Source organism: Pipistrellus hanaki, assembly GCF_964339955.1.
Source record: "Pipistrellus hanaki genome assembly, chromosome: 10".
Taxonomy (NCBI): Eukaryota; Metazoa; Chordata; class Mammalia; order Chiroptera; family Vespertilionidae; genus Pipistrellus; species Pipistrellus hanaki.
Genome location: NC_140512.1, coordinates 46,354,461 through 46,379,280, shown reverse-complemented (window position 1 = coordinate 46,379,280; position 24,820 = coordinate 46,354,461). Strand labels below are relative to the sequence as shown.

The window sequence follows — 24,820 nt, the reverse complement described above, 5'->3', positions numbered from 1 at the left end:
TATTCTTATAGCCGCCTGTGGTTACTTTTCCTGTTTATGTCCTTCCCTTCACAGTCTAAATTCTTTAAAAAAATATGATTCTTTTTTATCTCATAAAAACTTAGCTCACTGTAGTCTTACATAAACACATTTACCAGCTGTAAACTTGAGACTTGAGTTGCAAGTGAGAATTATAGAGACTAGTAGCCAGGACAAAGAGGAATACTCTGGAACTATAGATCTGGAGTCGTGTTGGCATGGGAACTTGGTTCATTATATTCTTTCTGGCCACATTACAGAAATAATATGGGTAGAACAAGAACAAATTATAATATTTGGAGATTTGGCAGCAAAATGTTAAGGTCTAATTCAGTAAGAGTGAGAACAGTAGAAATTATAATGTACCAGAATTTATTATTTTTAACAAAGAAATAGTATATCTTCCTGAAGTATTCAGAACAAGTTCATTTTTTTTTTAAACAGGAAATAGACATTAGTGAGAAAAAATCTCCAGTAGACTTTCAGGGTGGAGGTGGATTTAGAGACAGCTATTTAATAAAAATCTTATTAACTTTCACTTTTTTCCTATATTTACTTTGTACTTCTATAGTTGAATTCTGCCTTCTTGGCCCAGATCTGCTTCCCACCATCTAAGACTTGGAATTTTGCCCTTTGTGGTGCTTTCTTTCTCTCATTCTTTTTGTTGATCTTGTCTAACCCAGACACAATAGCAGTAGCTCCATCTAGTCCCCAGGCTTACACCTCTGCTTCTTCATTAGGCCTCATCCTCGATCTGCTCTTTAGAGTTGATAAAGCAGGAAAAGTTTGGGTTTTGGTGTTAGATAGATGTAAATTCTAGGCTGCAATTTATTAACAATGTGACTTTGAGTTAATCTTTCTGAGTCTTGTTTTTCTAATCTATAAAAATGGGAATATTTAAGACCTCTGAGGTTTCTGAGAACTAAGAATATGTGAAAGTGGCAAATACGAGGTGCTTAGTAAACATTAATTTCACATGTCCTTTCCCTGTGACAGATGATACTATTTAGTTATCATACAAGGTTATCATCCTCATCAAAGAGGATGCAGATAGCATATTAGGTTGTTTGATATATATATAAAGATATGAAGATTAATTAATAACACAAAGATTCTTCATGAATAAGCTTTAATAATAAGTTGAGGTAGGAAAAGGTTATACTCTGAAATCTAAAGACAAGTAGATTAAAATTCCCTTCTGACAGACTGATGTCTTACTCATCTTGGGTTAATAATAAACCTAACCATATCATATGGAGAAAAGAAAAGTTACTTCTAGAAGATAAAGTAGGGTTTGTTTACTACAATATAAAAGTCAGCTTATTAAATAATGGCACACGTTTGTGCTGTTGTTTATGGTGTTTTGTGAATATGAAATCATGAGAACATTTTTTTTTCTGCTGGAGTAGATATTATATCTTCTGGGAGTAAATTCTTTTGCAGCGAAAAAATATATGAGATCACTAACTGAATAAAAAGACATTGACTTACAACTTGTCTTTTTTCCCTTTTTAGGTGTTTGGCAATCAGCTCATTCCTCCCAATGCACAAGTGAAGAAGGCAACCGTCTTTCTCAACCCTGCAGCCTGCAAGGGGTGGGTAGCTTGTTACATATTCAGGCTTCATAAAGTGAAAAAATCACAGATTTTTTGGATTGTTTGGGATGGGAAGGACTAGGTTCAGTACTCTTCTAGCAACAAGAGATTTATTTATAATGGAGAAATAATGGTTAATGGGATACAACTGTAAAACTAACTGATGTTTAGCAAACTTGTCTAATTGAAGTTAGCTAATCATTCCAGAATTAACACTTGAAAATAAGTCTTCTCTGCTTGACAGTAGCCCCTTGCAAAAACTCCTGCTGCTGTGATGTAAATTATTAGACCTTCTCTCTTACGAGATGTTCAGAGATGGCCCAAGGCTCTGTGGGCTTGCAAGGTCAAACACACTCTTTCCTAAAGGAGTGATCCCTGAGCCAGGTTTTAGAGGTCAGTAGAGGGAGAACACTCACTCTTTTTGACTGAGGACATGTCCAAGGGACAGGGGCCTGGAGACAGGAGTAACTAATCATGTCTCTTGCTGTGTTACAGCATAGTCAGTGAACTGGCCTGGAATGATCATGCGAGGAAATTGTGGCAATTAAGTTGTGAAGAATATTTGGATAATACTTGGATAATAATTGTGTCCATGTTCATTTATTCTAACAAATGTCCCACATGGTGTGGGTCGTTGAAAGTGGGGTAGGCTGAGTGTATAAAGAGGCAAGGGGTTTGAGGGAACTCTTTGTACTTTAAAAAAAATTTTTTTTGGGTAACATTGACTAATAACATGTTTCAGGCATATAGTTCTGTAATACATCATCTGTATATTACATTATGTGCTCACCATCCAAAATCTAGTCTCCTCCTATCACCATTTATTCGACCTCCTTTTCCCTTTACATCCTTCTCCCCTCTCCTTTCTCTCTGTTGTCTGTTAATGAGTTTACTTTTGTTTGTTTATTTGCTGTTTTCTGTTTTATATCCCACACTAGAGGCCCAGTGCATGAATTCATGCACCAGTGGGGTCCCTCAGCCTGGCCTGCAGGATCAGGCCAAAACCAGCACTCTGACATTCCCCAAGGGATTCCAGATAGCAAGAGGGCAAAGGCCAGGCCAAGGGACCCCACTGGTGCACGATTGGGTTGGGGAGGGACGTGGGAGGTTGGCCAGCCAGAGAGGGACTGCAGGAGGGCTCCAGGGCGTGTCCAGCCTCTCTTGCTCAGTCCCAGCTGGACCCCAGCAGCAAGCTAACCTACTGGTCGGAGCATCTGCCCCCTGGTGCTCAGTGCATGTAGTAATTGAGTGGCCTTAGCATGTCATTAGCACATTACACTTTGATTGGTTGAACGGCTAATGTTCGACCCGACACTTAGCATATTAGGCTTTTATTATATAGGATATGAGTGAACTCATATGGTTCTTGTCCTTTATCATCTGACTTATTTCACTTAGCATGATACTCTTAGGATCTATCTATGTTGTCAAAAATGGCAGTATTTCATCTTTTATGTCTGAGTAGTATTCCATTATGTGTATGTACTACATCTTATTTATTCAGTCATCTGTCATAAGGTTATTTCCATGTCGTGCTATTAAGAATAATGCTGCAATGAACATATGGGTACATATATCTGTATTAATAAATGTTTTCACATTTTTCAGAAAGATACCCAAAGAGGGATTGCTGGGTCATATGATAGCTCTATTTTTAATTTTGAGGGACCTCTATACTGTTTTCCATGGTGGCTGTATACATTTATATTCCCACCAGCAAAGTCTGAGGATTCTTTCTTGCCCACATCCTCTCCAACACTTATTTCTTTGTCTTACTGATGATGACCCTTCTAACAGATGTGAACTGGTATCTCATTGTATTTTGATTTACATTTCGCTTATAGCTAATGAAGTGGAGCATTTTTTTAATGTATCTGTTGGCCATCTATATGTCTTCTTAGGAAAAGTATCTATTCAGATCCTCTGCCCTCTTTAAAATAGGATTTTTTTGTTAAGTTATATTAGTTCTTTTTATATTTTGGATATTAATATTAGCCCCTTATCAGAGGTATCATTTGCAAATATCTTCTCCCTTTCAGTTGGTTGTCTTTTGTTTTGTCGATGGTTTCATTTGCTGTGCAGAAGCCTTTTAGTTTGATGTAGTCCCATTCATTTATTTTTGGTTTTCTCATGCCTTTAGTGTCAAGTTCACAAAAACCCCTCTGAGACCACGGTCCATAAGTTTAGTTCCTATGCTTTCTTCTACATATTTTATTGTTTCAGGTGTTACGTTTAAGTCTTTAACCCATTTTGAGTTAATTTTTATGTATGGTACCTGATAGCAGTGTCTCGCTTTATTGTTTTGCATGTGGCTTTCCAATTTTTCCAACACCATTTATTGAAGAGGCTTTCCTTTCTCCATTGTATGTTTTTGGCTCCTTTTTTGAAAATTAATTGTCCATATATGTGTGGACTTGTTTCTGGGTTCTGAGTTCTGTTCTATTGGTCTGTATGTCTATTTTTGCTAACATCGTACTGGGTTTTTTTTGTTGTTGTTGTTTTTTTCTAATTTTTTTCTTTTCATTTTTTATTACGGTATTATATGTGTACATATCTTACCATTGACATCGTACTGTTTTGATTATTGTAGCTTTCTAGTATAGTTTTAATCAGGGATCATGATACCTCCTCCCATTTTGTTTTTGTTTTTTTATATCAGGGAGCATGATACCTCCCATTTTGGCTATTTGGGGTCTTTTGTGGTTCCATATGAATATTAGGATTAGTTCTAATTCTGAGAAGAATGCCATTGGTATTTTAATAGGGATTGAATTGAATCCATATGTTACTTTAAGTAGTAAGGATGGTTTAACAGTATTAATCCTTTCCATGTATGAGCAAGGTATATTCTTCCATTTATTTGTATCTTGTTTAATTTCTTTCTCCATTTTCTTATAGTTTTTGGTGTACTGGTCTTTCACCTCTTTGGTTAAATTTAGTCCTAGGTATTTTATACTTTTTAGTGCAATTGTGAATGGAATTGCTTTTCTTATTCGTTATTACCCGGTTTCCCTGAAAATAAGACAGTGTCTTATATTAATTTTTGCTCCCAAAGATGCGCTAGGTCTTATTTTCAGGGGATGTCTTATTTTTCCATGCAGAAGAATACGGTACACATTTATTGTTAAGTGAAAATAAAGGAAATTTATTACCTGTATACGGTACGGTAGTATGGTAGTTGTCAACACAAACCAGACAAACTGAATCCTACAGTATCAAGAATTTACTCATTTATTCAATGGCAATCATGTCATCATCTTCTAGAACATCATCATAACAATCCAATTCCTGAATTTCCTGGTGAATTTCTTGTGACTCCATTTCTTTCAGAATCGGTAGACCAAATCTCTCATGTTTAGCCTAGGGGGGCCTTATTTTTGGGGGATGCCTTATATTTCACTCAGAAGGAAACCTGTAAGTAGGTCTTATTTTCAGAGGATGTCTTATTTTCGGGGAAACACGGTAGTATGCAGAAATGCAGTAGGATTCAATATATTGATTTTGTATCCTACAACTTTACTAAAGCTATTTATTAGTTCTAACAGTTTTTGGGTGGAGTCTTTCAGCTTTTCTATATGTAGTATTATATAATGTCATTTGCAAATGATGAGGGTTTTACTTCTTTCCCCTTTGTATGCCTTTCATTTCTTTGTCTTGTCTGATTGCTGTGGCTTGGACTTCAGTGCTGTGCTGAATAGAAATGGTAGAAGTGGTGAGAGTGGGCATCCTTGTCTTGTTCCTGATCTTAGAGGAAAGGCTTTCTGCTTCTGAAGTAAGCCTCTCTAGTAATCTCTTAGGACAAGTCATGCCTTCTTTTAATACAGCAGTTTAAGATACTTACCTACAGATTGTTTAAATTGTCTCCATTGCTCTGCCTAATTGAACCCTATTTGCCTGGCATCGTTAAAGCCACTTCCTTCCCCCATAAACACATCAGTCATAATGCTTATGATCATTCTTCTGTAACCACATTATTACATAATACCAACAGGTGACCAGGTCATAACACAACACAACGGTAACTAAGTGGTCAGTGGTGGTCTGTGTCAGAATGCCACAGAACTCTGTGGGCTTCATAGTTGGAAGGGTTACATCTATAGACTGTTTTCTGCTGTGTGATACTATGGGAGCTACTTAATTTAAATGCTCAGCATAGTCATTTGTAAAATGGGAGAATAGCCCATCCCATATAAAATTACCATATATAATAGGTGCCTTTGGATTAAATGTGATGATCCCTTTGAGATATTTGACTTATTTACATTTCATAGTAAGCATGGATAAAAGGAATATAAGCTGCTGTTAGTGCTATTTACCAGTAAGCTGAGTTCACAACATTTCTACTTGGCTCTCCCACCTTTCCCAGAAGTTCCTGGCACCCTTCCTGCTGCCTACTTGAACTATTCTAGGTCCTATTCCTTTAGAAACCTAGTAAGTTAGCAACTTGCTAATTCTGATGAAGAAAAATATATGGCAATACATTTTTGAGCTATAGTCAGTTATTTTGAGTTTTTCTAAGAGATAAGTACATTTTTTAAAAATTAAAACTATATATGTAAAAATGAAAACATTTTACATATAAATATATTTGGATTTTTAAAGGTAGATTATTGTTTAAAAGTGTAGCATCTTTCTTTAAGGGTGAGGCTAAGGAAAGGCTTTCTCTCCTAACGTCACTGTCCCTTTAGCAGGCGAATCCCTGCACAGCCCTGGGAAGCAGCCACTCTGGAACTCTCCAGCCTCTTTCAAGCTTTCACCAAAATTGCACTCTTTGTCATCCTGACTCTGCCCTGACACACAATTAATAATTTGTTGTGTAGCTATTTCATCATGTACTAGTTTAAAAATACATCAGAGCTTTAAGAAATTAAATGGCTGTGTGTTTAGCATTAATAAATAATACATTAAGGAGTAATTATTTTTTTGTGCATGTATGAATTTAGAAATTGTTACAGATATATAAAGTTTTTATTTCCGGTGCTGTCTCACCCTTAATTGTATAATAAATAATGCATTTCTTACTGGTAGCACCTGTTTTTCAACCTTTTATATGGAACATGAGAAGGAAAAAAAAAAGTCTTCACTTTTATTTCAGAAATCTTCTGTACCCATAGCATCACACAGAAGTGTGGATAAAGTCCAAATGTTCCAGTCTTACTTCTTATGCCAACATAAAGGAGTTTACAGATTTTCTGTACGTGAATATAGCAGATTGAGACTTTCCCAGAGTCTTGCTTCTCAGAGGTAGATCCAGTCCACTTCAAGCAGATCTTATCAATCTAGTAATAAAAGCATCCCAGGAAGGAGAAATATTTGCATTATCACTGCCTCAGCCCATTATTGTCTGGTTAAGGCCCAGAAATGGTGATCTGGGAAAGAGAAACTTCTTTTTAGTTTTTCATGTTCATTCTATTAAGCATTCAGAGCAGCAGAATATAGATAGGGGGCATTTGTTTAATTTGCTTATTACCTGCTCGGCTAGGCCCTGGGTTTGAGATATTCTTTTGAATGGTTCTTGTGAACATGTATCCAAACTTCTCAATTTCCATTTAATTCATAATAGGAAATATTGTGTTCTGTCTGCATTGGTGGTGGTTCTCTTTAGTGTAGTGGGTGTGGAGTTTGGTCTATCCATGATCCTCACTGGCTATCTCTGCATCTCTTTCTAGTATAAAACGTTCTTTTTTTTAAGTGAGCTGAGAAATGTGGATGCAAAGTTAGATGTTTGGCTAGTTGACTGTTTTAAAAGTACTAATCAGTTGACCTGTCTTTTACCCAAACATTTCTCCAGGGATTTTATTCTACTTTGAGACTATGCCATTGGGGACTTTATGCAACTTCTGCATCCTTTGACTCCTAGGTGTTTTCAAATCCTTACAGGACTTGGACAAGAGTCACTATTGGAATGATGTATATGATTTCTCTTGTTAAAGACATCACAATCATGTCATTTCCTTTTCCTCAGAATTTACGGGCCTGCATTTTGGGGATGGGGTTTATTCATTCATTTGTTTATTAACTCATTAGATACTTACTAAATATGTTCTACCTGTGCCAGACATACTCCTGGAGGCTAGGGAATTCAGGACCCATAAGATTTGATGTCTGTCTGTGCAAAGCGTCAAGTCTAGTCCTGAAGATTGTCTTGCAATTCACTAGTCATTTGCTGTGAACGTTCCCAAGACAGGTGTGCACATAGTGCTGGTTAACACACAGAAGGGCCTGGTGGTGCCTGGAAGTTTGGAGCAAGCTGCTGATTATCCTGTAGTTAGATAATTTCTAACTTTTCCCTATCCCAGCAGAAATTTGGCCCTCATGGAAAAAAAATCGCTCTTCAGAGATTTTACTGCAGGTTTAAGACTTAAGAAATGGATATAGTACTTGGAATTGTTACAAATGGTGTGCTTCTTCAAACCCAAAGGTTGTGTCCACTGGGTTAGAATTAGGCAATATTCTGTTGGTTCGCTCTGTTCCCTTGGGGCATATGAAAAATGTTACAGTAAATACATTTTCTTCCTTCCACCACTGGAAGATAAATAAGCTTCTTGAGGATTTAATACATTATACTTAGGTTACAAGTATTATTGTCTGCTTTGTCATGTGGTATCTCCAGCTCCTACACATGTCTAGCACATATAGGTACTCAATAAATACTTGTTGAATGAATCAAACATTGCTTCCTGAGCGGAGCCATATCCCATGTACATTCTTCTCTAGAGCAGGGTTGGGGGACTTTTTTTTCTACCAAGGGCCATTTGGATATTTATAATATCATCTGGGGGCCATACAAAATTATCAACTTAAAGATTGGCCTATTATATTTGGTCAGACATTTAACTAACTCACCTCTAATGCCTTGGCAGAGCCAGACCAAATGGCTCATGGGCCAGACATTTCCCACCCCTGCTCTTGAGGAATAAATAAGCTTCCCAAATGGATAAGAGTTTATTGTACCAGTGTTTCCCAAAGAGTGGTACGCGTACCCCCAGGGGTACGGGAAGAGTTGGGTGGGGGTACGTGTTGCACCGGAGTTTGGTGGGGGTATGCACTGCACCGTACTTAGCTGCCTCTAATTCTACGTTCTCATGAGTATGAGGGATACTCAGCGTTACAAAAATTATAGAAGGGGTACACATATGTCAAAAGTTTGGGAAATACTGTATTAGACAAACAGTAAACTCCGAAGGCCCCTGAGTGAGAGAGTCTATGCTTCTATCTGTAAAAACTAATTTCTCAGTGTTATTTGAACAATGAGTCTTCCCTAGTCTGTCTTGTTCTACCCTAGAGAAGGTGGTTTGGCTTTCTGTTCATCCTCTTGACAGCTCATGATAAAATTTTTGTACTTTTTTCTTTGTCTACAGCAAAGCAAGGACTCTGTTTGAAAAAAATGCTGCCCCAATTTTGCACTTATCTGGCATGGATGTGACAGTCGTTAAGGTGAGACTGCCCCAGAGTGTCAACTTGATCCCATCTCCTACTCCTGGTAACATAGCCTCTTCTCCTGACTTGTTTGCAGAAATCACTTATCACTTAAGAGCAGAGCAATCAATGTTGTGTACTTGTTCTGATAATTAAGGCAATTCTGTCTTTGTAAAGCATTGTCAGCTTTTCATCTTCAGAAAAGGATTAGATGGAGGCATAAGCTTGATTTCCTTTCATGTGAAGATAGGATGTGGAATTATTGTCTCTTAGAAGATGAAAATAGTGTGTTTTTTTCCCAAAAAACAAACAAAAAAACGCTGCAAATCTGAGTAATTTAATTTTTTGCTAGTTCCACAGACAGGTAAACATTTTTTCTTTGATGAGGAATTATCTCTGGTGAGGAATTTAAATGGTAAAGCTTCAGAATTTACATGATTTAGGTAAGGAAAACAGGTGACAAAAATAAGTTTGAGGGAATTGTGTTGTCTCAGAAGATGCTTAAAGACTCTACTTTTGTTGGCTTTTTAAAGTGATATGTGTGTGGTGTGTACAAGGAGTACATATTTGAAAATCACTGTTACCATGTTGGTAAGTCTATGAACAACCTATTTTTAACATTGCACATTTTCAATAAATAACAGAGTAAAAGGTCCTTTAGTCCAATTTACCATTTCATGGTGAATTCTCTTCTCTAGGTTGTCTGCCTCCAGGATGGAGGAACGGGGAAAAGAACTAACATTTTTTTAAGTACCTGTAGTGCATACTCTGTGTATTAGAGATCATAGAATGTTTACTTAACACTACTATTACTTGTTCCTGGGATTTTTGGTTGAACTCACAAGTAAAACAATCCGGGCCTGGAGCTTTCTTTGGGGATTGATTTATTTATCACAAACCATTCTTTTAATTAGGATTGGCATATTTTTTAATGAAATATTTGAAAATATATAATTATAAAAACAGTCATTCCAATTTTTAGAATAAAGTAGGACCATTCATCATAAAATTAATCATGTTAGTTTAGGGACTTCCTTTTTCCTTTGTGTTAACTGTGATTTATTGGCTTGGGTGCTTTAGCCTATCTGAAATTCAGATCTTCAATTTTTACCTATTAGTTTAGTATAGTATCAGATGGAGGGAGTATTTCCTTATTTTAGCATTAGTTGCACTATGTCTATTAAAATTCAATGTTTGGTTTTAGAGGTGGTGGCTTAGATGGTCCATTAAGTCTATGTATGTATCTGAGATAAAATATTATCAATAAAAATGATGATGCCTAGGTGCATCTTGACTAATTTGAATCATACCTGTATTTTATGTACAATATTCCTATGTACAGTAATAACCTCCTTTGATTTAGTACAGGACCAGTTATGAGCAGTTACTTTGCTAGTTGCTTTACAATGGTATTATGGGGAAGCTATGATTATCCCCTCTCCTAACACACATACTTTCATTGATTAGGAAATTAAAATCTGAGAGTTTAAGGCTACTCAGCTAAAAAGTGGCAGCGTTGAGACTTAATCTATGTCTCTTTTCATCCCATTTGCTTCTCCTTATTTGCACTTGTACTTCCTGCTTTCAGATAAAGGCACTAGTAAATGATGTCATAGACTACACTGGACTGGAAATGGGTTCTCTGATGAGCTTATTGTTAACAGATAAATCAAGTAAGGAGCTGACTGGTTTCTGAGGTCCCTTCCAGTTCTAAAGGTATAAACTATAAAAACTGGACAGAGTTGCTTTGTTAGCTATTTAGTGTTTCATGTCTATCAATTATGTAGAATTTTTAAAAAAATACTCAATGTAAAACTTTAGAGCAAATAACCTATATTTTTTCATCTTTTACCAGTGGCCCTAGGATGATAAATTACCCAAGGCTTCCTTTGTATTTCAGACAGACTATGAGGGACAAGCCAAGAAACTCTTAGAACTGATGGAAAACACAGATGTGATCATTGTTGCCGGAGGAGATGGGACATTGCAGGAGGTATGGCTCTTTTCCTGTGTGAAACCATTTGGGTGAAGGAGATAGAAAGTTGATCTTAGAGCAGTGGCATACAGTGGGTTATAATTTAAGGAAATTATTTCTTTGTAATCCATTTTTGGGGATTGTTTCTGAAACAAGTATAGCATTACTTTTTCTTCATACACTTTTTTTTTAAAGTCTGATAAAATTGAATAAAATAGGAAATAAAATGGTGGTGGGTATGGTAAGCTTTTTATATTCTAAAGACTGTTATGACAATCATAGTTTCAATTATGAGGAAACTTTCTTATAAAAGTAACAAATACAGAATCCTTTAAGATAGGCATCTGTCCATTTTCACTTTATTTCTTTCACGTTTCATCTCCTGAGAGCACATTAGGAGGCAGAGGTCTCCATGTTCAGATGTATGCATCTACCTTTGTTCTGAAGTTCCATATCCTTAGAGCTTACTTTGGTCCAATAAGGACAGGAAGTGTATTGTCCTGAACTGCTCTTCTTTTCTGAGCAATAGCCTAGAACCTCCATTATACATTGGAAACCCCTGATGAGCCTGGCACAGGCAGCCCTTCCACTCACCTTCCCATCCTGTGTACAATTCACATCTATACCTCTTCTCTGATTGCCTTTTGTGTTGTGTTTTTTTTTTTTTAAATATATTTTATTGACTTTTCACAGAGAGGAAGAGAGAGGGATAGAGAGTTAGAAACATCGATGAGAGAGAATCATCAATCAGCTGCCTCTTGCACACCCCCCACTGGGGATGTGCCCCCAGCCAAGGTACATGCCCTTGACCGGAATCGAACCCGGGACCTTTCAGTCCGCAGGCCGACGCTTTATCCACTGAGCCAAACTGGTCCCGGCTGCCTTTTGCCTTCATTTGGTGGTTTCATCGTGTTCAGGAATCAGGAGCTCACCCCAGTCAGGGCACTGTCCTATGTGTTTGTTTTTTTAACTTTGTTTTTATTGATTTTAGAGAAAGAAGAGGGAGACGGGGGTAGAAAGAGAACATAGATCGGCTGTCTCCTGCATGCTAGCTACTGGGGATCAAGCCCACAACCCAGGCATGTGCCCTAATGGAATCAAACCCAAGACCTTTTGGTGCATGGGACAATACTCACCCACTGAGCCACACCGGCCAAAGTTATCCTATGTTTGACTTAACAATCATGTGAGCCTTAATAAGCTTCTTTTAAAAGATTGTGCTAATGATCTTGTAATTGTTTTTATGGCTTTTTAATGAAGTGTGAAAATACTGATAGCATGCCAACAAAGAATGAAGGAGACCTCTTGACAGCCCCATTTAATCCTAGAATGCAGTAAGGCAGGAGATGAAAGAAGAAGATGGGCATTAGCCTTTACTTTACAGAATCTTTTTAAGAAAGATACCAAATTGTGCATTTGGTATGATCCAGTCATAAAAATAGACCCTGATAAAAAAGGAATTTGAGGGCAATGTACCAAAATATAAATGACTAATGATAGTTATTCTTCATAGTGGGTTTATAAGGAAGTAATTTTTCTTCAGCTATTTTTCCATTTTTACAAAATATATGTACCATATTTTAAAATGAAAAATAAATTATGTAAAATTTGAAATAAAAAGTATCTTTTCATAGGGGGACTGCTGTCCCCCGTGCCTTTACCTTCATCAGTGAGAAACATTTGTGGAGAGCAGGCATCTCGGAGTGCAGCCACAGGGTGTGTTTTTCCTATATGTGCACTGCATTGTGGCAGATGAGGCTCATGTATACAATTGATGTGAGCACACATTTAGACCCATATTCAAGAACTAAAACATAATTTTGCTAATATAATGTGGAGATTTTATAGTTATTTTATCTGAGTCTGGCCAGCATGGCTCAGTGATTGAGCATCAACCTATGAACTAGGAGGTCAGAGTTTGATTCCTGATCAAGGAACATGCCTGGGTTGCAAGCTAGATCCCCAGTGTGGGCCTTGCAGGAGGCAACCAATGATTCTGTCTTGTCATTGATGTTTCTATCTCTCTTCCTCTCCCTTTCTCTCTGAAATCAATAAAGATATATTTTTAAAAATAATTATTGTATCTTAGTCTTGATTGTACTATGGACCTTCAGTCAATAAAATTTAAGTTAGCTGTGATCCTATTGGAGAATACTGTGTGCTTCCATAGCCAATGCATAGTTGACATAGTTTCTAGGAAGAAGTTTGTGGCCCATAAAAATTGTATCCAGTTCTTTTATGATAAAAGAAATACATGTTGTTCATAATTTTTTCTGTAACATCTATAGGTTGTTACTGGAGTTCTTCGAAGAGCAGATGAGGTGAGCTTTTAAGAAGAGTCATTGCATTTTAGTTTTATGTTTCTGTTTTTTTTTTTTTATATCTCTTTACTTCTTTTACCTTTCCCCCCATTTTGTATTTTAAGGCAGCACAAGTGTGGGTCCTTGGATTTTAGAAAGACACGTGGGGCTGCCAGTGTCCTTGGACACCTTTATTAGTCCGTGGCGGACTTAACTGCTCTGGGAATCCAGAGTATCCAACAGCTTTCACCAGGAGTTGTTTAAAACATACAACTTTTTATACAATCTTTTTCAGAGGATTCCTTTATAAATGAATTGTGGTATAAATATTTACATGGTGAAATCTAAAAAAAAATATTAAGTAAAAAAGGCAGGCTGCCAAAGTATATTATACATTTCTGCAGTTTGAAAATGTAGAAAAGAGAAATATGTTAGTGGGTGCCTGATGTAGTAAAAGAGCAACAACACAGCCTTGGGATAAGGCTTCCTGGGGGCGGGGAGTGGGGGGAACGGCGAGAGGGGGAGAGAGGGAGAGAGAAATAGGATGAGAAGCAACTTCAGTTATTTCTGTGTCGTTTTATTCCTTAAAACATCTGAAGCAAATACGGCAAAAAGTAACATTTGTTAAATTTGGGTGATGGGTGTATGAGTGTTCTACAGCAGTTTAAAATATTTTGCAAATAATAAGGAGACCCTTCCTTGTCCCTTTGAGGATAATAGATCATCCTCAACATAGTCTTTAGGGCCTTACTGTGTCTCTTTGTTTGTGGCATTTAATTCAGTGGCTGTGCCATTACTTTCTGCTACATAAACTTGCTGATCCCCTTTGCCCTAGTTATACTCGAGATAGTTTATAAAGCACTTTCCCTGTCATCGGATACTGTACATATGTTAGATATTTTTAGTTGAATTTTATCTGCAACTTTTTCAAATGTGACAACATAATACACTGTCACAAATGTGCATCCATTTAATATCTTTAAAACCCTCTTTTTTTTTTTTTTTTTTTTTTACTAGATTTTGTTAAAGCAATTGCTATTAATGAGCCCCAAAATATTTCTTTCAGGTTCAAAGTCCTGTCATTTTCATGGATGGCCTCCTTTTAGACATTGCGCTAGGCATGGCCCGATTGCTGGTCCAGGGCCTGGGAAGGGACACAGGGAGGTGGGCCCAGGTCACTTCAGTTACTTGTCTCATAGTGGACACATCTGTGCCTCTCTGTTCAGCCTGCTTTTCTGACCATGACTTTCCTCTTCTTTCTCCCAGGCTGCCTTCAGCAAGATTCCCATCGGATTTATCCCACTGGGGCAGACCAGTAGTTTGAGTCAGACTCTTTTTGCCGAAAGTGGAAACAAAGTCCAGTATGTTGTCACTGTGGGATGTGGCATTTGTGGCTGAGCAAGGCTGGAAATGGGTGGTTCCCCTGTGGGATATGATATTTGTGTTCAGTTTTGATAGCGTGGATCCTCAAATCATTGAGAACACCTAGATCAGAGACTAACCTGTCAGTTCATTGGGAAGTTTCCTTGTTGGGTTGTGGGACCCTGGTGATGTGACATGAAGTTTCCAGGTCAGGTATGGAGGTGAATACTGAAATCCTTTTCAGTCATAAGAATGGCCTCCCTGATTCAAACTCTTTGAATACTTTTGCATTGTAAGATTCCCTAGTGAAAACAGGTGTGCACTAATCATTTGTTTGCTTTAAAAATACCCGATGACAAATAGCAAGTCCCTTGTAAAAATGGGTCCAGTAGCCATGGCTTCATTATCTTGATTGTATAAGTAGCTAAAACAAGGAAATTCAGTCGCATCCTTTGAGGAGCGCCTGACGTGGAAGGTGTATGGATATAGCAGGCAGGATGAGCAGTGTAGCCCTGACGTCTAAATTAAATTGCTGTGAGTCTATCAGTGTCTTCAGGAGTTGGGCAAAATGTATTGTTCGTTTCCATCCAAAGCATTGTGTAGGAAAGCCCTTGTCTTCTGGGGAGATAGGAATCATGAGTTCAAGGCTTGAATTAGGGATTAACATGAACTGGAGCAGATGGTTCCCAGGCTCTCCTGGTCAGTTGCCTGACCTTTACCTAAGCTTGGTGAAACCTGCGGGACGGTCAGCTGAAGAATGTTTGTGAAATGAATTAATTAAAATCTTATGATGTTTTTGGTTATAAACCTTTAGAATCAATACCAATAATGATACGCAGGTGACTTTCTTTCATTTTCTTCCCTTCATATTTGGATTAGGCTTGTTTTGTAGATTTATTTTTGCTATTGTAATTTTAGAAGTCATCTTATATCTTTTAATCCTATACATTCTCTCTTTTTTTTTTTTTATAAAAACCTGGGTTCGCATATCAAACACTAGACATAAACATAGACATATATCAGAGCCTTCATTGAAGCGTGTCAAACCTTAACTAATAGGGAGTGTTTAGCTCCTCACAGTCATGCTGAAGCCCATTTCAGTTCTCTGTCCATTCAATCCCAGCTTAGAATTTCTGGGGCAGTAGACATGGCAATGAATGACTCGAACAGTTTTGTTTACCCAAAATAAACCCCATCTGGTTTAGGTCTTGGTTACTGTAGAGAGCTAGACTTTCCCTTTGTATCCATAGTGACTATTTGAACTGCAGAGCCAACATTCTCAAATATGTCACCGGTCAGGAGGGAGCCCATGTCCTCGGAGAACCCCTTGCCAGTTTGTGCCCAGTGTGGCCACCCTGAAAGTCTTTATAGCCTTCGGCTCTGGGGAGCTGATTTTCCCTGTAGTTATTATGTTGCTGCTTCTAGCGGTAATTTAAAGATTTAGGAAACATAATTCAGAGCACCCCCCAGGGCTCTTAGGTAATTAAGTCAGTCTGCCCAGCGTTCAGAATTGGGTGGACTCTGAACATGGCAGATGCCTGAGGCTATTGGTAAGAACAGCCTGTCAAGATTTGTACTGCTGTCAAGATTCGCTGTCCTACAATTAGTGTGGAAGGAATCTTGGATTTGAAGATTGCAGGTAAATTATCATTAAAAAAATAGCTGTAACGTGCTACGATGCTGATCTGTTTAGAACTTGACAGTTGTTGCTGGAGAATAAACTTAGGTTGGCGTTTTAGCTGTCTTCTGCCAAGCAGTTTTGAAAAAATAATAATATAAGAAGGCTTTTTATATATATATATATATATATATATATATATATATATAATAGTTGCAACATTTGTTGTTAAGGTCAGTCTCTCAGAAGCACTTCCTAAACCCTCGCAGTGTGCTAACTACTACGCAGAATACATACAGTGACTCCAACCCTTCCTACTGACTTCCTTCACAATTAACATATCACATCGGGGTCATCTAAACTTGTGGTACTGCATCTTGCTTTTTCCTAAATTGAATCTTATTTTCTAAACTGCTATCCACTTCATAGATAGTATCTGTGTTGGAAGGGAAAAATGGGGTAAAGGCACTGTGATAAAGAAATATGAGAAAGTAAAATAGGTTGTTTCTTATGTCCCAACTTGCTTACTAAGGAACCTAGAATATAATCTAAGCATTTACATTAATTGCATGTTCTTGGGTTTTAAGGTCTCTGAAGTTGTATCTAACTTTGTTAGCAATACTCAGTCAAGTGGATGTGATTCAGCCTGACCACACCGAGGGGGAGGCCTACAGGTCTTCCACTATGTTTGTGTCAGTCGTTCTTTTATACTTCTTGTTCAGTGTTCTCAGTCTTTTGAAGAAGTATGTGTTTTTTTCCTTAGCCAATTATTAGTACTGTGGGAGGGAGTGTGTGTGTGTGTGTGTGTGTGTGTGTGTTAGAGGAACTGTTGCTTATTTTTCACAATGTGACCATTTCCTTCTTATCTTCCAGGCATATTACTGATGCTACACTTGCCATTGTAAAAGGAGAGACTGTCCCACTTGATGTCTTGCAGATCAAAGTAAGTCCTTTCTTGTGTTGGAAAATATTAACAAAATAATACACATAAAGAAAACAAAATGTAACATTTCAAATGAGATAATGAAAACTGCAGGCCCTCTTCTTACCCTTTCTTACCCCAACTATAACTTCCCAGAGAAAACAATTTTTGCCTGTTTTTTCTAGTCACCACAAATAAATATGCTTATGATGCTATTTTTAAAAATTGTGCTAAAATATACATAAAATTTACCATCATAACCACTTTTAAGTGTCCAGTTCAGCACTGTTAAGTATGCAATACTAGTTTTTGACTTATAAATTTTAGACCTTATCTCTTGGTCTTTATTATACATAAGAATTGCTCTGCATCTCCTCCCAATACAGTTGTCACTATTTTTAGTTCCTTTATTGATTAACTTGGTACCTCAAGTATTTCTCTGCCTCACATGGCTGTTTTGAGTATCAAAAGAGCTAATAGCTCTGACTGGTGTGGCTCAGTTGGTTAGAGCAATGGTCAGCAAACTCATTAGTCAACAGAGCCAAATATCAACAGTACAACTATTGAAATTTCTTTTGAGAGCCAAATTTTACTAAATAGGTAGGTACATTGTTATTAACTTAATTAGGGTACTCTTAAGCTGGCCTTTGCTAAGAATTCAAGGGGCCAAAGAGCCGCATGAGGCTCACGAGCCGCAGTTTGCCAACCACTGGGTTTGAGCATCGTCCCATACCCTGAAAGGTAGTGGGTTCCAGTCCTAGTCAGGGTACATACCCAGGTTTGTGGTTAAATCCGCAGTCAAGATGTGCATGGGAGGCAACTGATCAATATTTCACTCTCACATCAATGTTTCTCTCTCTCCCTCTCTAAAATTAATTTTATTTTAAAGCATGTTCTTGGGTAAGGATGTTTTTTAAATTGAATAAAAAGAGCCATTAAATATAAAGCACTTAGGACAGGGCCTGATTTCATCTTACCTATTTGCATGGTGGCCTCCTCTTTCTCCCATGTTCTGCTGATGGTAAAATCCTTTTTTTGTTCCATCTGTCCTTTTCTGGGGCTTGTCATTCTTTGGAATTCGGGTTATTTGGTTGTCTTACAATCTCAATCTGCAGGTGGGCATAAGAAGTATTATGATTTTGTTAGATTATCTGGCTTTTCCTCATTTTGAGGACTGGAACAATGTTCTTTGTAACTTCCTATATCCTAGATGGGAGCAGAATTTCCCATTTTTCTATTGGGCTGTCTCATGCTTTCTGAGTGATTTGTAGATGAACTCATGAATTGTGTTAGAAATATATTTGCCAGCTATGCATATACACTTAGTGGTCAGATTATTATCACTGAACGCATAATAATCTGGCCACTCAGAGTGTGTGTGTGTGTGTGTGTGTGTGTGAGAGAGAGAGAGAGAGAGAGAGAGAGAGAGAGAGAGAGAGAGAGAAAGAGACAGACAAAGAATTAGGGTACTCCTAAGCTGGCCTAGTGCATGAATTCATGCATGGGTAGGGGGTCCGGGCAGCCTGGCCATGGGGAGAGGACATGGTCAGTTGGCCTACCTGCCTGCTGGTCCAACTCCTGGTTGAGAGGACAATTTGCATATTAGCCTTTTATTATATAGATATACACTGAGTGGCCAGATTATTATGCATTCAGAGATCAGAATAATCTGGCCACTCAGTGTATATTGCTTAGAACCAGTAACACCCAAAGCAATGAGCATCCTAGCACCCAGATTTTGGTCTGTAAAGCCATTCTCTAAGATGAGTTATCAGGACTCCGTGAATGGCTGGCTTTCAGAGGCAGGACAAGGAAGTACTCAGAAACTAAGAGAGGCAACACAGAAAGATATAGAAGATAGCCTTATGGTACCCAACTGGCCAATTTTGGAACATTTGGAACATTAAAAAGAAGTATAATGCAATGGATAATACATTAAGTAAAAATGAAAAATCCATAGTGATATTACAGAATAGTTGCCAGTTTGTAAATACAGAAGGAATGATAGAGTGAGAGAATTACTATTTTGTAATCACCATGAAGTCATTGATTCAGGCAGAGATCCTCAATAGCTGCTAAAACTATTAGATAAATGGTTGTTGGGGATCAAATATTCTTACAGTATCACAGATTACTTAGTAATTACAAAGGGAACATATGCCTTAATATAACTGCCATCCTAAATTTTACTATTAGCTATATAGTGTAGGCCAGTGGTAGGCAAACTCATTGGTCAACAGAGCCAAATATCAACAGTACAACGATTGAAATTTCTTTTGAGAGCCAATTTTTTTAAACTTAAAATATATAGGTAGGCACATTGTTATTAACTTAATTAGGGTACTCCTAAGTTGGCCTTTGCTAAAAACTCAAGGGGCCAAAGAGCCACATATGACTCATGAGCTGCAATTTGCCAACCACTGGTGTAGGCTGTAGGCATATTTACAATTGGTGAACCCATGAGTTTGCATTGTTCTTGGTATTTGGACTCTCCACCTCATTGGTTACAATAAACATAATTTAAGTTCCAATTGAGTCTTTGGCATATAATAAAGCTAAATTGTTCTCACAAAATGGAAGGACTGTGCTAAAATTCTAACCTAGCAAAGTTACTATAGATCAGCATCTATGAAGATATTTAAAAATATTATTACTCAAGAAGGTGAATATGGACATATCTTAATAATTGAGTGATTTAAAAGTTTGCTGCTTCAGGTTGGATCCCCAATCGAGATGTGTTTGGGAGGCAACTGATAATAGATATTTTCATTCTCATATTGATGTTTCTCTCTCTCTCCCTCTCCTTTCCTCTCTCTCTAAACTAATGTCACCTTGCACCTGCTTATCTGGTACCAAGTGTGAGGAGTAATGCATTCCAGAGTAACTAGGAATTAACTGGAAATGATTTTATTATATATCTTGGTATATATATTCATACTTTAAGGAAAGTCCATCATGGAGCATAAACTCTCAGAAGTGGCTCCATTGTGTATATTTTCTATGCATAGCTTATCTCACTGACTTACTGGAAACTTGCTGATTATAATATGTATATGCAATATTTCACCATAAAGCATTGGACCAGATTCAAATCACTTTGTGTTCTGACTTACTACAACAAGCAGCTGGCTGTATTTTCACATATTCAAGTGAACTCTTCTAGAGTGCCAGGATTCTAATCTTACTTGAGAGCCCCTGTCCTTTTAAAGGGGATGCAGGCTTAAATCCTTTGGGGCTCAAGCAGGTGTATGAGCAGAAGTTCTGGCAGATCCGACATCTAAAGGGTCCAGGAACCAGAATAGTTAGGTACGCCTTAATTTCCAGGCTGAAGTATGATAACATGTCCCCTTGCCAGCTGGTTTATGATATCTAATAGATAAAAATTAGTTTCATTTAGAGTATGGTTTATTCAAGTACTTTTCCTGAACACTCACAGAATTGATTTCTTAAATTGTGAACATCCTTTTAGAATTTGTTGGATGAAAAGTAGGCTGTGATCATTTGCAGGGTACTTACCTATAGACAGTTCCAAGTTATTGTCAGCATTATTTTAAATTACATGTGTTTTACTTCCAGGGTGAAAAGGAACAGCCCGTGTTTGCAATGACTGGCCTTCGGTGGGGATCCTTCAGAGATGCCGGTGTCAACATTAGCAAGTAAAGGATTACTGTATGGATTGTGATGACTTTTTTGAAATCTTTTTATTCTGTTCCTGTCTCTAAAGTTTCATTATACATTGATCTTCCAGGAATAGATGTGGTGGGTCTGCAGGTTGACTTACCTATGATTAATAGTCAGAGGTTTGCATCTTGTGCCCAAAGGTTGGGGGGAGTTCTGGTTTCCTCTACGCTAGGTTGGTGGTGGCCAAGGAGGAGGAGGGGACCTGTTTCTAGAGGTGCTGCTCAGGCTCACGCTAGACTGAAGGGGAACTAATGGCCTGTCACCCTGAACCTGCTTATCTGTTACCAAGTGACAGGCACTGCTGGGCCACAGCCTCGGCAGCTTCCCCAGCCCTAGCTGGAGGACTCCCTGAGAGCTCTCTTGGAAGGCTGGCAGGTTGGGAGACCACAGGCTGCCTCTTGGAAGGAAAGGTGGCTGCTTGGTTGTTGGTAAATGGAAGGAACAGACCTGTTGAGACAGTGACTAGAGGGCCGTCACTGGCTTTTAATGGGAATGGACTTAATTTTGGAAAATTCATGTGTAACATGGAACTCTTGGCTGGGAAAATGGCTGCATCCTGTCTGTTTGAGGGGGAAGGAAAGGGCAGGCAGAGGTCTCCTGAGACAGGACCCAGAGAGCCGCTGTGTGCGGCTCATGTCACACCTGGTGGGTGTTGATTTTGAGCTTTCCAAAAAACAGGCTTACAATTTCAGAATAGTTTGAATGGATTAGGATGGATCTCACACACAGCTTTATCTTTCACTTCATGGGCATTCCTGCCACAATTTCTCTGCAGATTTCTCTTGCTGTTCACTCATTATTCCTGCTAATGATGTTCCCGACACTGGAATGTCAACAGAGATGTTACTGTGTTGTTTGAATCTGCGTTATTTGATAGTTCCCATCTTTTTATTTGCAAGTCTGCTAGGAGTACCTTGTGCTTGATCTGTAATGTCAGATAATACCAGCAATTTACTGAGACGAATAGCTTAGTTTTCCCAGAAAAAGTCTGGTGAGGACAAATTGCTTTCAAGTATGTTGATCAATTGTTACACACAAGCATAGGTCAGCCCCTTTTAGAACTATCTCACTCACATGCCCATATTTTGATTGATTTCTGAACAATGGATTTTAAAATTCCACTTGTTATGTAATACCTCAACTAGGACCATCCTCACAGTTGCTCTGTGTATGAAGAAACACAGAAGGGGCAAGAAATGACTTTTAACTGGCCATGCGAGGTGACCAGCATAGTGACAAAATTTGCTCTTGGTAGATTTGAAGGGAACTACAGACATTTGGAAATAAAATGCCTTCATCGGATGTATTTCTATCTGGCTATCCAGGAGACGAAGCAAATCATAACATTAGCTGAAAAATGCTTAGCATGGCTCCCCATGGCTCCCTGGATTGTCTCCTCAGTCTTGCATTCAAGGCCCACCTTAGTCCATCACCACCCCTGATTGCAGTTATATATATTTCCTTTTAAGTTTTTGCTCTGCTCTTATCCTCAATGTTTCCTGCACCCTGGCCACTCCTTTTGCCTAGAATGAGTTCTTTCCTCCATCATGTATGTATCTAAGTCCAGTGCCTCTTTCTAAAATACACGCTATACTGTGTGCTCGTGCCATTTGTTATACATGCATGGCTGTTCCAGTGGTTTTAAGCCCTTAATGATTTCTGTCCCTTCTTGACTCTCCTTTCCAATAAATAGTAATCAGTTTATATGGTATCCTATATATTTATATAGTTGTCTACTGTTTTCTGTTACTTTTGGGGGCTATATTTTCTCAGATTATAAGCCCTCAAAGGCAGGAATTTATACTCTATATTTCTTTAGTTTTCTCCACAGCCACTAAATAAATGCATATTGATGAGAATCAAATAGGGAGCAGTTAAGATGGGCTGGTTGGAACATATAAATTTTAAGAGGAATCTAATTTTTACCACTTTTCCAATTCCAAGGAGGCACCTTTCTCTTCAGCAGCTTTTATGTATTTCGCAATATGAAGTAGACCCTCTTCACTCCCAGGTTTTATATTTGCTGTTTTAAAGTTGCATAACACGAGCAATGTGAAATTATGTTGCTTCATAAATTTTAATGGTATGTTTGTGTGAAGAAGACACATTTAGCTTGTGGGTAACACATCAGGTCACCAGCACTGCATCTCATTGTGGCTTTGTCATGCTTTACTCAGTGCTCCTTGGATGTATACTCAGCTATATTCTGTGGTTAAGGATGCATTACAGCGATACCTATGAATTTAGAGATTCAAGGAGACTCTGATTATATATCCCTCCTAAATTGCAAGGATCTATCTCCTGTGTAACTAATTGCATACTGTTTGACATGGCATTGAAATTCAGATTTAAAATGTTCCATAATACTCTTTTATGCTGAGCCATAATCCCCAGGCCTCAGCAGACACTCTTAGTAGGGGTGTAATTTCTATCATGTTGATCATTCCTTTAATATTCTAATTAGATTTTTATCTTGATCTTTCTCAGGTACTGGTATCTTGGGCCCCTAAAAACCAAAGCAGCACATTTTTTCAGCACTCTTAAGGTAAATGCAGTTTATAATTAGAAATGTTCCCTGAGTTATTTTGTTGTTATAGCAGGATGTGTATATTTGGATATTTTAAAAATTATTTGTATCTGACAGATGTATCTGACATGCTCTAGTATTAAAATGGGGGATATTTACTTACATACAAGTTTAGAAAGCATTTCTCGTGTACCAACTCATTCCTTCCATTACCATTTTCTATTAAAATTTTTTTAATACGTTTTTGTTGATTTCAGAGAGGAAGAGAGGAGAGAGGGAGAAAAAAAAAACATCAGTGAGAGAGAAGCATCGATCAGCTGCCTCCTGCACACCTGCTTCTGGGGATCAGGCTGAAACATGGGCATGTGCTCTGACTGGGAATTCAACTGGCAACTTCCTTGTGTCTGGGACAATACTTAACCAACTGAGCGACACTGTCCAGGCGTTAATTTCTTTTTTATATTTTACTTTCCTTTGTCTCTTCATTCACTCTCTCTGGTCAGACAAACCTTGAACAGAATGACCTATATCTCATCAATCATTTGCATGTCTGAATTAGTATCTAGAAATGAAGATTTGTGTCTGAATATATATTATCATACAGGTTTGATATATTTCCATGATTAAGACTCAATTAAGTTCCCACTATTGTAATATAACGGGTTTCAAACCATGCTAACCTAATAGGGGTGGTGGTTACTGTATTGGTCAATCCAGATATAGGACATTTCCATCCCCAGAGGAGGTTCTATTAGTGGTGCTGCTCTGGACTTTATACTGAAAAACGTTCACATGGAAAAAAACTGATCAGTGTATGTGAATGAAAATACTAATATGTATCATCCTTACATGTGGACTACACAGTCTTCAGCTTTTATACAAATCAAAGTAGTATATTCACAATTTGACTGGCTGATCTGAGGACAGGCAGATGAAGTGAAAGGTTTGGTTATGTTAATATTCAGATTATCATGTGGTTTTCTAATTAAGGAGGTAGTATATGTCCATTGCAAAACATTGCTCCCTTTACCTTTCAAATAAATTTCTTTTAATAAAATGCATAATTACTATTGCCCACAGGAATCATTTCATTGGTGGAATAATGAGTCCATTTAGAAAGAAATCTAGTAACTATATAGTTAAGTTGTAGAACCTGAGAGAATCAAACTATTCCAACTTATTTCTTCATCAAACAATTATTGAATATCTGTTGTGTGGCAAGCCCTTCTATGTGCTTGGAATGTAGAGTCCAATAAGATAGGTTTCTGCCTTCAAGAAGTGTGCATGTGCTGAGAGTGAAGTACAAGTAAACCAATTTGGCAAGTGTGATGAGAGAAACATAGAAGGACTAAGATGGAGGAGAGAGGAGGGTGCCTACCTCTGAGAGCAGCAGTCTTCACAGG

The 24,820-nt window shown here is 37.9% G+C and overlaps 1 protein-coding gene across 5 annotated transcripts in view; it reads left to right on the top strand.

Moving 5' to 3' along the window:
- Nucleotides 1-24,820, top strand: part of AGK (acylglycerol kinase) — a 67,059-nt gene that overhangs the window by 28,511 nt on the left and 13,728 nt on the right. For all 5 annotated transcript variants that reach the window (XM_084896775.1, XM_084896772.1, XM_084896773.1 and 2 more), the window contains 8 exons: nucleotides 1,534-1,613; nucleotides 8,975-9,050; nucleotides 10,933-11,025; nucleotides 13,296-13,328; nucleotides 14,574-14,668; nucleotides 17,161-17,230; nucleotides 20,786-20,865; nucleotides 23,378-23,435. In XM_084896775.1, the coding sequence (XP_084752901.1) occupies nucleotides 1,534-1,613; nucleotides 8,975-9,050; nucleotides 10,933-11,025; nucleotides 13,296-13,328; nucleotides 14,574-14,668; nucleotides 17,161-17,230; nucleotides 20,786-20,865; nucleotides 23,378-23,435 (585 nt within the window). The remainder of the gene's footprint in view (nucleotides 1-1,533; nucleotides 1,614-8,974; nucleotides 9,051-10,932; nucleotides 11,026-13,295; nucleotides 13,329-14,573; nucleotides 14,669-17,160; nucleotides 17,231-20,785; nucleotides 20,866-23,377; nucleotides 23,436-24,820) is intronic.